Source organism: Pelophylax lessonae, assembly GCF_965119305.1.
Source record: "Pelophylax lessonae genome assembly, chromosome: 6".
NCBI lineage: Eukaryota > Metazoa > Chordata > Amphibia > Anura > Ranidae > Pelophylax > Pelophylax lessonae.
The window spans coordinates 315,358,766-315,376,417 of NC_138773.1; the positions used below are offsets into that span (position 1 = coordinate 315,358,766).

General features: G+C 44.9%; 1 protein-coding gene across 1 annotated transcript in view; it reads left to right on the forward strand.

Annotated features, from left to right (window-relative positions):
• The window catches only part of LOC309558092 (contactin-associated protein-like 5), a 591,346-nt gene that overhangs the window by 320,766 nt on the left and 252,928 nt on the right, over positions 1-17,652 (forward strand). The window contains exon 8 of the mRNA XM_082261047.1: positions 15,093-15,357. Coding sequence (XP_082117173.1) covers positions 15,093-15,357 — 265 coding nt within the window. The remainder of the gene's footprint in view (positions 1-15,092; positions 15,358-17,652) is intronic.

Genomic DNA, 17,652 nt, shown 5'->3' on the forward strand with positions numbered 1-17,652 from the left:
GCGTTTGTGCTTGTTGGCACCATTATTATGTTATATTACATTATAATGTATTATACTATATATATATTTTTCAGATGTGGTTCACTCTCATCCACCCCCCCCCCCAAAAAATCTCCTTTATGTAGTATTATCTTTCAGTGGTATTGTTGTATTATTGCATCATGTTATCAATCAATCAATCATTTACCTCTATTTATTATTATCACTACTATTATTATATATATTCTTTTGTCAATATGTCCTGATCATGCTATATGTACCTTGCAAGCTTATGCAAATGGTGCCATCATTGCCCTTATTTTTGAACAGCCTGCCTGTTCACCACGGACATTTTATATATATACATATGCACTTGTAGCCACTTGCTTAGAGACGCAAGGAGGAGGGCGGAGTCGGGTAAGCGCCGCTCTGTCCATGTCCACTGCTGGCTGGCACAGCTAATGACTTGCAGAGAAATGGTCCGAGCGGCGCCCCGTAGTGATGGCGGAAGTGATGCGGGTGAAACGCATCCACCCGCACTTCCGGTTTCTCACTTCCGGGTACGGGTTGGCGTGCGTCCCAGAGAAGGGACGCAGCCATCCAAATAGGGATGTTTCAACATACAGCAGACCCCTTTTAGTCCCGGCCAGCGGCACCCTCCTCACATCATGATCACAGGTACTATTTGTGTGTGGAGGCCAGCGAGATCCTCTTGCACCATGCCAGGCTAGCTGTATACGCTCTGCTCCTACGGGTAGTGTCCCCCCTGCATGGCTGTAGGCCAGGGGTGGCTGACACTGCTCTGCTTGCTAGTGGATATGCACAGGATAAGCAGTGGAGTTCTCATCTGATCCAATAGAGACCTAAAGTACTGACTGTTGATGTGAGTGTATATGTGTGCATGTATATGTATATGTATGTATGTGTGCATGTATATATATACGTGTGTAGTTATTACATGTGTATATGTATATACGTATATATGTATACCACTTCTGACCACAATGCATTACCCGTCACATTTGATTTGTTATCTCCTTTCTTGTTCGAACAAGTGTTTCATTTGCTGTATATTTATTTTATCTATTATATTTCTTTTGCCGCTGATCACATAGTCCGAGCTGGCCTTGGAAGGTGGGTGTGTTTTGGCTCGGACTGGACAAGTGTCCTCTCTGTCCTCCCCTCTTCCCCTCCCCCTCCCCCCTTCCATGTTCTTTCCCTGTCCCAGCATCCCCATTTTTCTTTTCCCCCCCCTTCTCCTTCTTGCTGCTGTGTCCGTTTTATTCTTCTCCTTTCTCTTCTCCCCTCTTCTTCCCTTTTCTCACTTCCCCCCTCCCCTCTGTCCCGCCCTTAGGGTTGGGGTGGAGCAGGAAGAGGTGGGGCCTACTTCCATTTAGTCTTTGACCGTTCGGCTTGTGATCTAGCAGCATCTTTTCTGGCTCTGAGGAAGGGGGCTCGCCCCTGAAACGCGTCAGCCTAGCCACAGCAGCCCCATGCGACTATCTGTATGCCCATTTGTCACTATTGGGACCTGGCTACCTTGGAGACTGTATATGCTATTCTTGATGTGTGTTGTACCACACCAGTCTTGTGAGTATATTGTACACCTTTTAATATTTTAATAAAAGTTTTTATGGTAATGCACTAGGTCGGTGCGCCCCTCTTTTTTCTTTTTTTGTCTTCTCTACCAGTGGTTCTGGATACCCTTGATCCTGAAGGGGGCAGCAAGACCAAACAGCTCTCTTTACATCTGAGTTTGTAGTGCACCTCTTTCTACTCCATCAGACAGCACTTAAGCGCAGGAGGTTTTGTTTTTTACTTGAATACATTAAATACTTTCCCCAGCCTGCAGCCCTGCACTGCTCCAAGGCCTCCCGGACAGCTAAAACCGCTGTGAAGGTGCTCCTACCCTGGATTGAACAGTGCTGATGGCGAGAAAGCAAAGACTCTGCTACTGCCGATAGGCGCCAGAAAAGTATCTTCGCCAGCACCTTTCTATCGACATTGAGAAGGCTGATGGGGCGCCAATTCTCAATCATCGAAGGATCTTTACCTTTTGAAAGAAGAATCACAGCTGAGTGTCTCATGGAAGGGGGAAGCACCCCCTCAGCAAGACAACTGTTAAAAATCTCTACCAAATGTGGGGCCAGAATAGACTTAAAGGCTTTGTAAAACTCAGTCGTCAGACCATCCGGTCCAGGTGACTTCTTGATGGCAAGCTGTTCAATTGCCCTCGTCACCTCTTCAACTGTGATCTCTTCTGTCAAATTCATCAAAGGGACATCTCCACCATTTAGACCTGGAGTAGAGTCCAAAAAGCTTTCCATCTTGTCTCGGTCAAGCTCTTTCCTCCCAAGAAGTTCAGCATAAAAAGACCTCACGACCTCCAGGATCCCTGACCTGGACTTTGTCAAGGAACCTGTACTATCCTTAAGGCCAACGACCATCTTAACAGCTACACCCTGTTTGCAGTTCTGGTAAGGATCAGGCGAGTGGTATTTCCCATAGTCCCGCTCCAGAACCAAAGAGGTATGCCGGTCATATTGACACTTCCTGAGGAGGATTTTCACTTCAGAGATTGCCCCAGGATCTCCTCCTCTCGAGACAAGAATATCCAGCTTCCTCCGCAAACGTTGGTAGGTCATGTATCTATTAAACTGTTTTTTATTGGCTAGGCCCCTGAAGAATCCAGCAATCCTCTTTTTGGTCAGCTCCCACCAATCAGCCTTGCTGCTACAAAAGTCCAGGATGGTCACCTGTGCCTGAAAGAATTCCTCAAAGGATTGTCTAACATGTTCTTCCTCAAGGAGAGTCGAATTTAATCTCCAGATGCCTTTGCCCCTCTGAGGGAAGTCTGAAGCATTCAAGACCACAGATAGCATACAGTGATCAGAGAACTCCACTGCCTGCACCACTGGGGGTGAGAAAGCAGAGGCCTCCTTAAAAAAAAACCTATCTATCCTACTCTGACTATTACCACGATGAAAGGTGAACCCTGTGTCATCCGGAAGGTGCTTAATGTGCACATCCACAAGACCAGCATCCCTAACCATACTATTTAAAAAAACACTATCATATCCCAGCCTGTCATTGAAGTCCTTCCTGTCCTTGGGCCTAGTCACAGTATTAAAGTCACCTCCAAAAACCACTTGCTGGGATGTAAAAAGAAATGGCTTGATCCTTGTAAAAAGGCATTTCCTGTCCCACTTTGTGTGCGGCCCATAAATATTAATTAGGCGCAGGTCCTGCCCTCCCACAAGAACGTCTAAGACCATACATCTCCCAATCTCCACCTCAATAACCCGCCAGACAGTTACCATGCCAGTTTTAAACAACACCGCCACCCCGCCGTAAGGCTTGGCCGCAAGAGACCAGTAAGATGGACCATACCTCCACTCTCTCTTGGCCATATGAATATCTGCCAAGGAGGTGAGCCTAGTCTCCTGCAAAAATAAAATTTCATCATCTAATTGGCTGAACAAAAAGAAGGCCATAGAACAAGCTCTTACTGACTTAATGCTGGCGACATTTATTGTCACCACTTTTAACGGAGGGGGAACCGCCATTTGGGTTATTGGGTGGATTGCTTCTTAGCTCCCCTCTGCTGCTCATCACCAGAAGCCTCTCTCTTTCTTGAAGCCTCCTCCAACTCCATTTCAATTTCTGAATTCTGCTCAGAAGAATCCCCAGATGAGGAGATATCCCAAGCAGAAGCCCTATACTGGTTGGAGACAGTCACTGGGGCATCCTGTCCCTGTTCCGTCCTCACCGTCTGTCTCTTCCGCCTTACAACCTTCCTCCTCTCCTCCAGGTACTGCAGGTCAGATTCAGAGATGCTTTCATCTCTTGTTTTCTTCTTCTTTTTTGAAGTCTTCACAGAAGACTTCTTTACAGAGGAAGCCGCAGCAGCACCCTTTTCGGTACCCTCTACCACTGGTGGGTGGGGGGCTTCTTTAAGGTCACACTTAGGAAGGGAAGACTGATCAGGAATAACTGACTTGGGGGGCACAGACTTGGAAGGTTCTGACACAAGAGGAGCGGGTACAGTAGGCTGGGGGGACACAGGGACAGACACAGAAGGAATACTTACAGATACAGGAGGGGTGGGCACAGGGACTAGGGAGGGATCCTGAACAAGACCAGGGGAGTCAGTCACCGCAGGGGAGGGTGGTACACCAGGGGCCTCATTCTCCATCCTATCCAGCCTTAACAGGTCATCTATCACCTCTCTATCCATATTATGCCAGGCTTCAGGACATCGGCTGTAGGGGTGACCAAGGCGCAGGCACAGGTTGCACCTTATGGCCTGGGTGCAGTCCTTGGCCACATGACCCTGTCCCCGACACACTGAACAGATCAGTGCTGAACAAGAGGAGCTAAAATGCCCCTTTTCTCCACAGCGGTGACACAGTTTTGGCTGACCAGGATAAAAAATAGTCATCCTATCCCTCCCTATAAAGGCAGAGGAGGGCAGGTGACGGACAACATTCCCATCCCTAGCCAACCTGACCGTTACCGACCAACCCCCTGTCCAGATGCCACGCTCATCATAAATTTTATCCGGCCTGGTCAAAACATCCCCATAATTTCTCAACCAGACCTCTAAGTCCCGAGCAGGAACACTCTCATTTGTTAGGATAATAGTAATTTTCTTTACTGTTGACCTTTGGGAAACTGCCACTGGCACCAGACCTTCCCATTCAGGTCTTGACCTGCACCGAGCCATATATCGTTCCCAGAACAAGTCAAGACCCTCTGGTCTGGTGAAACTAACTGTGTATTCCCGGCTTCCAGCCACATGTATCAAGGCATATAGGTCATCAGCCCCAAAACCCATATCTAAAATCAGGTCCAACACCATACGCCTTGCTAGAGGGACTGCACCACCTTCCCATTTAAGGAGGACTACGTTCCACCTTGGACCCCCAGCAGAAGCCATAGATCCAAGACCAGATCCAATGGTGCTCATAGTGGCAGCCTGCGAGGGAAAACCCTGATTAGAAGCAGAGCTCCTCCTTGATTGTAACCCTGGCTTGTTGATATTGCCAGGAGCACAGCTTACCACCTGTGCAAATGTAGGTTTATTAGGGCCAAGACCCCACACTGATGTCACATTATCAGGTACACTACTATTATTATTTTTACCAGCTTGGCCTGAACAAGCAGCATTATCAGTTTCACACACAATGATGGGTTCCACCACGCCTGCAATGTTATTAGGAATAACTGTTTCTGATGCAGTACCAGGTGCTTCCCGCTGTAGAGTCCTGTTCAACAGTGACTGAAATAGTTTTAAGCTCAGCAGAAGGGGGGTTAATCAGCTCTTCTGGGTTTTGTAGTTCCTGAGCAGAAATGTCATTTTTTAAACAAAACTTTTCCTGTTTAGAGACATCAGCAGCAGGCACAACATTGCTGAGCATAGGGGAATCACACTGAGTGTCATTAGGAAACCCATCATTAGGCAAGGTGCTAAAAGGCACAAAAACTGTTTTATCTTTTACATGGGGCTTTATAGCCTTTATTTTATCAGGCACACTGTCAGGTAAGTCCTCCACACCACCAAACACCAGCTGATCTTCTTGCATTGGAGACTCCATTACCTGTATGACTTTCAGCATGCCTCCTGAGCCCTGAGATGGCAATGGGCTGCTTACCTCACCTTGAGGGGGAAGGGGGTCAGAACTGGGGGTCTCCTCCTCCACCTCCATATTTGCAAACCTTCGTTCATTGCAAAACTTCTCCCTGAAGGGACCATCCCTGCCTTCCATCATGGCCACGATAGTTTCTTGATGTTCCACACGGACCTTAGCCAATTGGACCTCTGAATCCATGGATCCACGGTTCTTGCTGAACAAGCCTTCACGCTGCTTTCTCAGGCGTTTCAAATCCGCACTAAGCTTGTAGAGCTTGTCTCTTTCCTTATTGAGGACTTTGATCCCGGCCACCACTCGCTCTCAAATGGATCCAGCATCTTCATCCTCACCAGGTGCAGAGAGATCACCAATCACGGGCTGCACAGGAGTATGCATGCCATCCATCCGCCCAGGGGATGGCTGAGAGCATCCAGCAGGAGAGGCCCCGCTGGCCTGCATGGCCTCCCCAGATAGGGGCCAGCAGGGCTGGGAGAGCTTTTACCAGACTCCCCTCTCAAACAGATCACCTGGAGCAGCTCCAGACACACAGCCAGAGAACCTTCCAGCAGCCACACCCGAAGCTGAATGATGGGAAACGACTCCTCCCACTGACAGCAATGATGGGACACTATTCCTCCCACTGACACCAATGATGGGGCACTATTCCCGGTGACACCAATAATGGGGCACTATACTCACTGACACCAATGATGGGGCACTATTCCTCCTACTGACACCAATAATGGGGCACTATACCCACTGACACCAATGATAGGGCCCAAATCCTCCTACTGACACCAATGATGGGGCACTATTCCCCCCACTGACAACAAAAATGAAGCACTATTCCTTCCACTGACGCCAATTATTTCTCCCTCTAATACCAAATACTGGGCATTATGTACTCCCACTGGGCACAGTCCGGCCTCCACTAAAGTCTGAAGGACATTAAATTGACCCTTTCTATCTTTAGAACGTTTGGAGACCCCTGCCTTAGTTCATTCCTTGCATTAAGGTAAAAAAATGTTTAGGCATTGACATGCATATCCCAGGAGGCGATGAGGACAAAGTGCACGTCATTCACCTAGTTGGGCCAAGCATCTTTTACAAAAAAAAGAGAAAAAAAACTGCCCGATTTTTGCAGAGGAGGGGTGGATGGGAGGCAACATGCTCTGGAGAGTGTAGTTCCGCTTTAAGTAATTTTCTAGCAAAAAAAATCAATAGAGGTGCGGTTCGTTTTATTCCGAATCTAAATTCCGACTAATTTTTCATTATTTGGAGATTCCGATGTATCCGAACTTCCGAATGACAATAGTAAGGTATTTAAATGAATCCGAAATAACGAAAAAAAATTTCGGACTAAATTCAAATTCAGATCGTTTTCTAATCAAATTCTAATTTCTGAATAGAATAAAGTAGAATAAAAAATGAAGGAATAGAAAAGAAAATAATAGAATAGAAAATAATAGAATAGAAAAAAAAAAACTATAGAAAAGAATATAAAGGATATAAAAATATAACAATCTTTCTAAATTCGAATTTCAAATAGAATAAATTTGAATTCAAACAGAATAGAATAGAAACAAATAGAATAGAAAATGAAAGAAAAGTATAGAACATATATGAATAAAATAGAAAAAAACAGGAATTTGGGGGCAGCAAGAGGGATTTTAATGGTACCATCACCAAACAGTTAATCAGACCAGAAGACATACATAGAAAATTTATCAAAATTTTATTACATACAAAAACAATATATTATACATAAACCATATATATAGTAAATAAAAAAAAAATGTAAAACCCAAGTGGAGTTATACACAATCCAAGGGGGAGAGTGATGATTCTTCTAAAGAATGCCCGATGTAGGAAGAGTCTTTTAGGAGTTTCCAGATATTCCTGACGTGTTTCATGGTAGGATCGCTTCCTCAGGGGAATGGGAAAAAACTAAGGAGAAAAGAACAAAATTAACTAAAGAATACAAATAATATAAAGAATGTAAGAAGACACGTCCCGAAGGGATCAAATGGAAAATCATGATCAATTCTAAACAGCAGTGTTACCTTATCATGCAACAACTCTCAATAATGCATAACAGGAAGGCAACAAGGCTATACCTCCCAGGAGAGCATGGAGGTAGCTTCTTTAAGAGGGAAAGTAGCTCCACTATATCTGCACAGATAAAAACGCGGGGCAGCAGGTTTTTGCATTACATTAAGGGCCAAAACATTAAAACCAGGCGCCTTCACCATCTATAATCTACAGATAAAAATGTATTATACATAAACTATATATATATATATATATATATATATATATATATATATATATATATAGTTTTTGTATATATACAGTTTATGTATAATATATTGTTTTTATATGTGATAACATTTTGATATATTTTCTATATATGTCTTCTGGTCTGATTACCTGTTTGGTGACGGTACCATTAAAATCCCTCTTGCTGCCACCCAGTTCCTGTTGAGATTTGGGGTGTAGGTACCTTTTAGTTAATATCTACCATTGAAGTATTGTCTGAAACCAATCGTTTTTCATAAAGAATAAAATAGAATAGAAAAAACAATAGAATAGAATGGAATAGAAAGAATATAACCATCTTCCAAAAAATAACTTTCAAAAAGAATAAATTTGGTTTAGAACCTCATGTTCCTATATCCATATTCAACAACTCTTATCTCTCCAAAATCTTAAACATTACTAAGCAGCTCAAATTCTCCTAGTCGAGTAGACAAATATTTTTTTTGGTATGTTTATTTGATATTTTATTGATTAATTAAAAATAAATAAAATGGACGAATAGGAGTATTCTGATTATAAGCAATTTTTTTTTTTTTTTTGTGATATAAGAGCAAATTCAATATTGTGGTTCTTTAGTAACTAAAAAGTCATATTGAATTGCTGTATGGACTGTAAGTCCCGGTTCACACTACCGCCACTTGTCAGGCGACTTGGCCGCCTGACAAGTCGCGGTCCATTCAGTGCTATGGGAACCGTTCTAATAGGAGCGACTCAAGTCGCTCCAACTTAGAAAATAGTTCCTGCACTACTTTTGACCTGAAGTCGGAGCGACTTGTATTGACTTCCATTATGTGAAGTCCGTGCAAGTCGCGCCGAAGTCGCGGAGCACGGCGACTTCACTAGTCACCCCCGAAGTCAGATTGCCATAGTGTGAACCGACACTGACTGTTATAATGCTTACTAATTGTTTATTGAATAATAATAAAGAAACAGTTTGTAAAAAAAAAAAAAGAATAAATTTGGTTTAGAATGGACTTTAAATGGAATTCAAATCCAATTCCAATGAATCTCAAACTGAATTTGAAATCAAATTGATTTGAATTTTCCAAATGTAGCTGAATTCAGTTTAATTTGACCAAATTCAGAAAATTTAAATCAGTTTGAATTTGAATAAGCGAAACAAATCCCAGAATGAATTAAACAAATTTAACAAATTCATGTAAATAACAAATTGAAATGAAACACATTTTTTCATTCTACACATGCCTAGAGTTAAATATATGCGCAACTAAAATGAAGCGGTTAAAGCGGGGATTGGGCCCGGATATTATATGTGCATTGTACGGCAAGGTCCTGGCTCCTGACACACAAAGATCTGAACCATGGTTCCATTTCACAACTGGCGTACTCGGCGTCAGCCTCTCTCATCATCGCGGTATATTTAATAAATAGGTATCTTTGCATTATCAATTATAACCCCGTATCCGGAGCCGTTAAGACCGATCGGGCTGTGAGCAATAAGTTACGGCGGTGCGGCGTCATAACGTAGAGTAATATTGGATGTATGCATTATTATCATCAGTCAGTGAAATCCTGCTGGTGTAATTAGGAACGAGGAAACGTTCTCTGCAGAATGATATCCTCAATATCAGAGATAGCGCACATCTGATAGCTCATCATCTCCAGACCATTAAATACAACAGCTGAGAATAACTCAAGGTAACAAATGTCTGATCACACTGCAGAGGCATCATGCCGCCACTTCGCTAGTCTGTGAATGGAGAGCTCCATCTGCAAGCCAGAGAGTTCTGTCCAGTCCTGGAGACTTTCCTCAGGTGACAATGTACCGTATTGTACCTCCAGCCTCTGCAAAGTATGTGAGAGTATTATTCTCCATTGCTGATATTATAGACATCGATGGAGCTCACAGTTTATTACTGTCTCTACAGGCAGGGTTGCTGATAAGGCAGTACAACCAGTCCTGTTGTACTGGGCCCAGGCCCCTTCAGTTAAACAGGGGGGCCCACGCCCCATCTGCTAAACAGGGGGGGGGGGGCCCAGGGCAGCTTTATTGTTCATTTCTGCTTAAATAATTAAATGGATTTTACTAGACCAGTGTTTTTCAACTCCGATCCTAAGGGCACACTAACGGGCCAGGTTTGCAAGAAAACTGAAATACATTACAGGTGAGATCATTTGCTGCTCAGTGATTGCAACATTCTAGTCTGCATCTACCCAAGGTAATACTTAACGTCTAGCCTGTTAGTGTGCCCTGAGGAGAAACACTGTGCTAGACCACAACCCTGCTCCTCAGGGCTTTTTTTCCAGCTGGAACTTGGTGAATGTCATGGACTTGCAAAAGTGTTTGGCAGCTTACCTGTTCCTTCATGTCTGCATTAGAGGCCAGACTCCCCTTCTGGCTCCTTTTTATCATTTCTCCTCCCTGTTCGGCCCCACCCCAGGCTTTTCCAGGAGGTCTATATTAACCAGTGCACTGCAGGTCTGCTTTACTGTTCAACAGTGTTTGTTAGTTGTTTCCTGTCTGCCGTGTGCTTGATCTACCTTTCTGTGTACCGACTTTGGCTTGTCTCTGACTTCTCCTGTTTGCCTGTGACCCTGACCTTTGGCCTGTTCCTTGGTTACCCTCGTCTGCCTGTTGTCCCGACCTTGGCTTACCCATCACTATCCCTTGTGTCCTGACTGGCTGCTTCCCCTCTCTTCCTACGGAGCATGACCCGTGGGAACCCCAGGGGCCGCGACCTGGGCACAGCTGCAGCCAAGTCCATCCTCACCACTAGAGGCTCTGGTGAACACCTGCTGGGTCTTAAGCCTAGTACACCGACCGGTCGTCCATCTTTTGTCCAGAGTGGTGTTTTGTTGGTTGGAATGTGCCTAGACTGCACACGAATTTTCCCGCACGACAAAATTCTACTTCAGAAGTGATGTCATGTGTTGGGTTGCTTTCTTTGTGTTCTTTCTTCTCTGAGCATGCCCAGTCTTGCTCATAAGATTTTTCCCTGTCGAAATCTGTACTGACTGCACGAAAATCCGACGTGTTATGACGGAGGACAAAAATTTTATAGCCTGCACACCAGATTTTTTTCGGCCGAAAAGTCGGAAGTCGGTTGTCGGAAGCATCATACTAACAAGCCGAAAATTGGCAGATCGGTCGTCGGACGAAAATTCCTGGCCGAATTTCGACTCGTGTGTACGGGGCTTTAGACCCCGCACCCTGGGGAATCTTGGGCTCACGTTCCTGTCCATCCGCAGCAGTCAGCTACTGGGTTCACTACCTTGTGGTGCACCCCTGCCTCCAACAGGGTGCAGTCGTCACCTGGCCACAGGTGACCTGACAGTGGAACTCAGTTCCACCACCTCTGGCTCAGGCCCTCTGCTCCCTGCTCACCACTATTTCTTGTAAACACAGAAATCTGGCTTCTCTGTTTACCAGAGACACAGCTGAATTCAGGATAGGGACAAGAGTGATGCAGGTTCCCTCCCTCCCTCCCTAAAAGTGAAAGAGGCAGAGCCAACTACAGTATGCGAGGAGGTGCAAGAGACTGATGGAGACTGATGGAGACTGATAGTGGAGCTTTTAAGGAGATGATGAGAAGATGGGGGCAGTGGAGGCGGGGGGGGGGGGTTGCAAGCAGAGGTCAGAGCTGAGGAGGGGTGAAAGTGAGATGTGGATGTGGAAAGCAGAGGTAAGCAGCTGTGAAAGAAGGCTGAACTCTGCACTCTGTGTAACACATCTGAACTCTGCACTTTGTATGCAGCGCACCCCCGAACTCTGCACTCTGTGTGTAACCTCTCCCAAACTCTGCACTCTGTACATAATGCACTCACAATGGTATTAAATACCCTTTTTAGACCCTCCCACTGTTAGTGAAATTTGACCACACCCACTATTTTATGCGGTTTGGAGGGTGCGTGCGTGTGTGTGTGTGTGTGTGTGGGGGGGGGGGGGGGGGGTTTGGGGGGTCGTGGTTGAGTTTCTGTATCTATTTTCTGAGAAAAAAATTGTAATTTTTGGGGCGTAGGCGAAAAAAGTTAGTCCCGCTGTTCCACTGCACCCCACGGGGGTGTAGGTAGGGTTGGGGGACCCTGTCAGGAAGGCTGTATGAGACCCATTGATTTCTAACAGAGCCCTAATTATGGGTACGAGTAACAGTGAGAGCTAGGACTGCTCTGCTCTTGTTTTTTTTAAATCTTTTTCATTAAGAAACTTTGATTTGAGAAGATCGTCCTTCAGTTTTTCTGTAGTTCGTTTTACAAAGAAAAGAAACAAGTACGTGACAAAGCAAAGTGACCTTCGTTGGCCATACACATGCTGGAGGCTACCTGGAAAAAGTCTGGCAGATTCCCCTATCTATGCTACGGGGGGGGGGGGGGGTGTTGCCGAATGTTTTTCTGTTTGATTGGATGCCAGATCAACAAATGTAAAAATAAACATGGAAAGGCCAGTACAAATGTATCCTCTGGTCTTCCTGGCAAACCCCGCCCCTCCCCACATACACACAGATCTACCTTCAGGTACACTTCCCCTTTTTCCTCATATGTGAGGGGCTTCCCTGGCCACCTTCATGACTCCTGTGATTTTCCTCCTTGCAGCAGGGAACCTGTGAAGACAAAATATAAGCAGAATAAGCTGAACGTCTGAAATGTATAAGAATGGTCACAGGCCGAATGCGGCCCTTTACTTGCCCTTTTTCGGCCCTTGGGGCACTGTTCCTCCCACTGATACTATTCCTTCTACTATTCCTTCCACTGAGACCAATGATTGAGCACTATTCCTCCCACTGACACCAATGATGGGACACTATTCCTCCCACTGACACCAATGATGGGATACCATTCCTCCCACTGAAATCAATGATGGGACACTATTCCTCCCACTGACACCAATGATGGGATACCATTCCTTCCACTGACACCAATGATGGGATACCATTCCTCCCACTGACACCAATGATGGGATACCATTCCTCCCACTGATACCAATGATGGGATACCATTCCTCCCACTGAAATCAATGATGGGGCACTATTCATCCCACTGATACCAATGATGGGACACTATTTCTCCCACTGACACCAATGATGGGATAATACCAATGATGGGGCACTATTCCTTTCACTGACACCAATGATGGAGCAATATTCCTTCCACTGACACCAATGATGGGATGCCATTCCTTCCACTGACACCAATGATGGAGCACTATTCCTCCCACTGACACCAATGATGGGATACCATTCCCCCCCCCCCCAATGACACTAATGATGGGGCACTATTCCTTCCACTGGGACCAATGATGGGGCACTACTCCTCCATCTGACACCAATGATGGGATATTATATTATTACACAATTTAGAGCAGGGGTCTCCAATCTGCAGCCATTTGCTTGTCTTAATCTGGCCCTTGGGGCACTATTTCTCCCACTAGCACCTACTGTGGAGCCCTATTCCTTCCACTGATACCAATGATGGGGCACTACTCCTCCATCTGACACCAATGATGGGATACCAACCCCCCACTGACACCAATGATGGGATACTATTCCATTCCCCCCACTGACACCAATGATGGAGCACTATTCCTTCCACTGACACCAATGATGGGATACCATTCCTCCCACTAATACCAAAGATGGGATACTATTCCTCCCACTGACACCAATGATGGGATACCCTTCCTCTCACTGACATCATCCTGCCAAGAGAAAAGACGTTTAGAGGAGCTGGGCAAGCGCCCAGTGTGCATGAGGCCCTATGAGGTTTTGAAGATGCGCCAAACCACCACCGGGCCATGGAAATAGATTTCCTGATTATGTGATTGTGCTTACCGTCCTTCCAGCTCTGGATCTTAGATGATCACTGGGAGCTATTGGTGGCAGCTCAGTTAGGGCTCATTTACAAGCACTTTGCTCTTTGAAGCAATCCGTGTCCGGGTCACTCTTCAGAGAACTTTTGATAAGAGGGGAGAATCACCTGCTTTAACACCTTGATTCCCACACTAGGGCTGGCAGAGTGGCCCAATCACTTGAAAAGATTGTGATCAGCTGTAGTAGAGGGTAATTCTTGCCTCAGCTTATGTACACCCTTAGCCGCTGCCCCTTCAGCTAAAGGGGGAGCAGTTTAGGGGTGGTAAAACCACGACTCCACCACAGGGCTTCACACTCCCCCAAAAAAACAAAAAACAAGAGTAAAAAGTTGACATGTTTGGTATCTATTTCCTTAACGCAACCTGATCTTTTTTTATTCTACCAAAAATGGGTATATTATTGTGTTTATGTGTACCAAAACTATTATTTTCTTTGGTAAAAAATATTTTTTGACAATTGCAGCTGCCATCCAGGGCCGGCCCTATCATGGGTCCCACTGGGTCCATTGGACCCAGGCAGCACTTGGAGGGGGGGGCAGAAAATTGACTCCCAAGATTTTTTGTTACAGCCGTTTTGTGTGTCATCAGTATGGCGGCAAGTCATGGGTGGCATTTCCCCATCTCATACTGCCATCCGTAGTGCAAACTGATGAGTATGAGGAGGCGGAGCATCTCCTCCGGGGAACTTCCCCCACGTGATGGTGGTGTGCGCAATGACGTCAGCACGCTCCATCTCACACAGACCAGGCTGGATCTTCCAGGACGGTGGGCACGGCAGACAAAGGAGTGACAGGAGGACTGAGGACAGACAGTGGGTGTTTGGTGGACCAGTCCGGTGGTGAGTTATGGAAAAAGATAACAATATACATAATATTTTCTAAATGTTATATTTATATAAAATAATGGATGTGGGGGCCTTTTGTTGGGCGTGATTTTTTTATTTTTTTTGTGGGGGAGGGGGGGGGCAGCATTTCATTCTTGGACCAAGGCAGCACAATGTCTTGGGCCTGCCCTGCTGCCATCATTTGATTCTACGAGGCCTCTGCTTCCAGGAAAATATAGAATTGTTCAGGAAGGGAGATAAAGTCAATTTCTAGCAAGAAATTTTTATTTTATTTTAATGATGATTATTTTATAATGTGCGTGAAAAAGTAATAAATAAATAAGTAATAATAATAATAATAATAATAATAATAATAATAATAATAAATAATAACACTAATATTAATAATAATAATAATAATAATAATAATAATAATAATAATAATAATAATAAATAATAAAAAAATAAGTGAAAACATTTGTCCCATTTTCATTGTTTTTTTTTTTTCTTTTAGGGGAATATCACCTTTTCCTGCTCTGAACCCCACATCGTCCCCATCACCTTCACAAGCCCCAGCACCAGCTATCTGCTCCTGCCCGGCACGCCGCAGCTGGACGATCTGGCCGTCAGTTTTCAGTTCCGGACATGGAACAGCGACAGTCTTCTGTTGTCCACCAAGCTGTCCGGGGATTCCGGGTTCCTCCTGCTCCAGCTGTATTCTGGGAAGTTGCTGCTGATGATTCAGGAGAAGTTGCCCAACATACTTCCAATAACCGCAGGTAATGCTTTACGCACACACTTTTTTTGTTTCTGACCTCTGGCATTCTCTTTGATAGATTATCAGGCTTCTTTGATTTCACTGCACACAGTGAGCATGTCCACTCTCTCTCTCTCTTACCCCCCTCTCTCTCTCACTCTGACCCCCTCTGTCTTACCCTCCCTCTCTCACCCCCCCCCCCTCTCTCTCTCTCTTACCCCCCTCTCTCTCTCTCTCTCTCTGACCCCCTCTGTCTTACCCTCCCTCTCTCACCCCCCTCTCTCTCACTTACCCCCCTCTCTCTCTCTCTCTCTCTGACCCCCTCTGTCTTACCCTCCCTCTCTCACCCCCCTCCCTCTCTCTCTCTCTTACCCCCCTCTCTCTCTCTCTCTCTCTCTCTCTCTGACCCCCTCTGTCTTACCCTCCCTCTCTCACCCCCCTCTCTCTCTCTTACCCCCTCTCTCTCTCTCTCTCTCTCTCTCTCTGACCCCCTCTGTCTTACCCTCCCTCTCTCACCCCCTCTCTCTCACCCCCTCTCTTCCGCTCACCCCCTCTCTTCCTCTCATCCCCCTTTCTCTCTCACCCCCCTCTCTCCCCCCTCTCCCTTTTCCTCCTTTCCCTCTCTCCACCCTCTCTCCATTTTTCCTCCTTTCTTTCTCCTCCCCCTCTCTGTCCTTCTTTCTCTCACCCCCTCTCCCCACTCTCTCTCTCTCTCTCTCTCTCTTACCCCTCTCACTCTCACTGACCCCTCTCTCTTGTGGAATTGCACGGGCGTCCCGCGACTTGCAATGGTTTTGGTTCGCGGGCAAAATCACGGCAATTCTGATGAAGAGAAGCCTAAATGTGAATGGAGCCTTAATAATTTAATTCTGATCAAGATAGGTAAATTAAAAAAAAAAAAAAGGGGGGGGGGGGGGTATTGCTCAGGTACTGAGAGTAGAAAACGCAAAGACAGGTTACAGCCCTTAAATAATTGATAAGACCCACATCAATTAGTGCCCTTCCCTCCTCTGAATAGATAAACATTATATAAGGACCAGGTTTTCATATATATCTCTAGTTTTTGCAAGGCTTTCAAAACCAAGTCTTCTATCCGGTTCATCTCCTCTACTTTCCTAAGCCCCAGTCCTACTGTAGGAGGCTGTGTCTGTTTCCAAGTAAGGGGGATACAGGACTTGGCTGCATCCAATAAGTGACCAAGAACCGACTTCTTATATATTTCAACAGGAATTTTAAATACATGCAACAGGAAGAAAGCCGGATCATCCGGAATATTATAATCAGTAATTTTTTCAATTGTCTTCCTAATCTCTCCCCAAAAGCCCCGTATTTTAGGACATGACCAGAAAGCTTTTGTTAATTGTTTAAATTGTTTTAATTGTTGCTTAGCTTTAAAGATTCAAAGCATGAACACAATTTATTGTACAGCTGTATGTACAAAAGGAATGAGATTTAGAAGAATTAGGAAGAAATTGGTTTAGAGACACACAAAGGTCTTGTGTCATTTGTAATAAAGTTTATCTCGGTGTGAAGTGCACAAGAGGTCCCACCAATGATCGGACATGAGCTGTGCTCATACAGTGGGGGCCCCGTGTGGGATTACTGAAAATTGCATCAAAGTTCAGAGTTCAGGGTCACCAAACATGAGATCTAAGGCTCTAAAGAACCAAACCAATGGCGGAGACCGACGTAGAGAGACCAAATGTCAGATGAGGTCAGTTCCACAAGAGAAACCTATCTGACAGGAAAATAACTCAACGAAATCCTCTTGAGGTCCTTTATTACCAATTACTGGTATGACTTACTGACATTCTGTGCCAGTAAAAGGCTGTATGTTCCATTGAATCCACCTAATGTAGTTCAGTTATAACAACACTAAGAAGGGTCGTAATACATATACATATATACTGTATACATATTATATATATATTGAACAAAATTATAAACGCAACACTTGTTTTTGCCCTCATTTTTCATGAGCTGAACTCAAAGATCTAAGACTTTTTCTATGTACACAAAAGGCAGATTTCTCTCCAATATTGTTCCCAAATCTGTCTAATGGGCCATACACACTATAAGATTTTCCGAAGACTTTTTCCTTTAGACCTACCAAAACCATATAATATGAGGTCAAACCTAAACACTTTCAATTTGTATGCAATTTAGCAGGCCCTTGCACTACATAGAAAAGGTAAATCTGAAGGAAATCTAACCACAAAAGTTGGATAGTGTGTATCACGCTGAAATCTGTGTTAGTGAGCACTTCTCCTTTGCCGAGATAATCCATCCACCTCACAGGTGTGTAGGGGAGGACTGG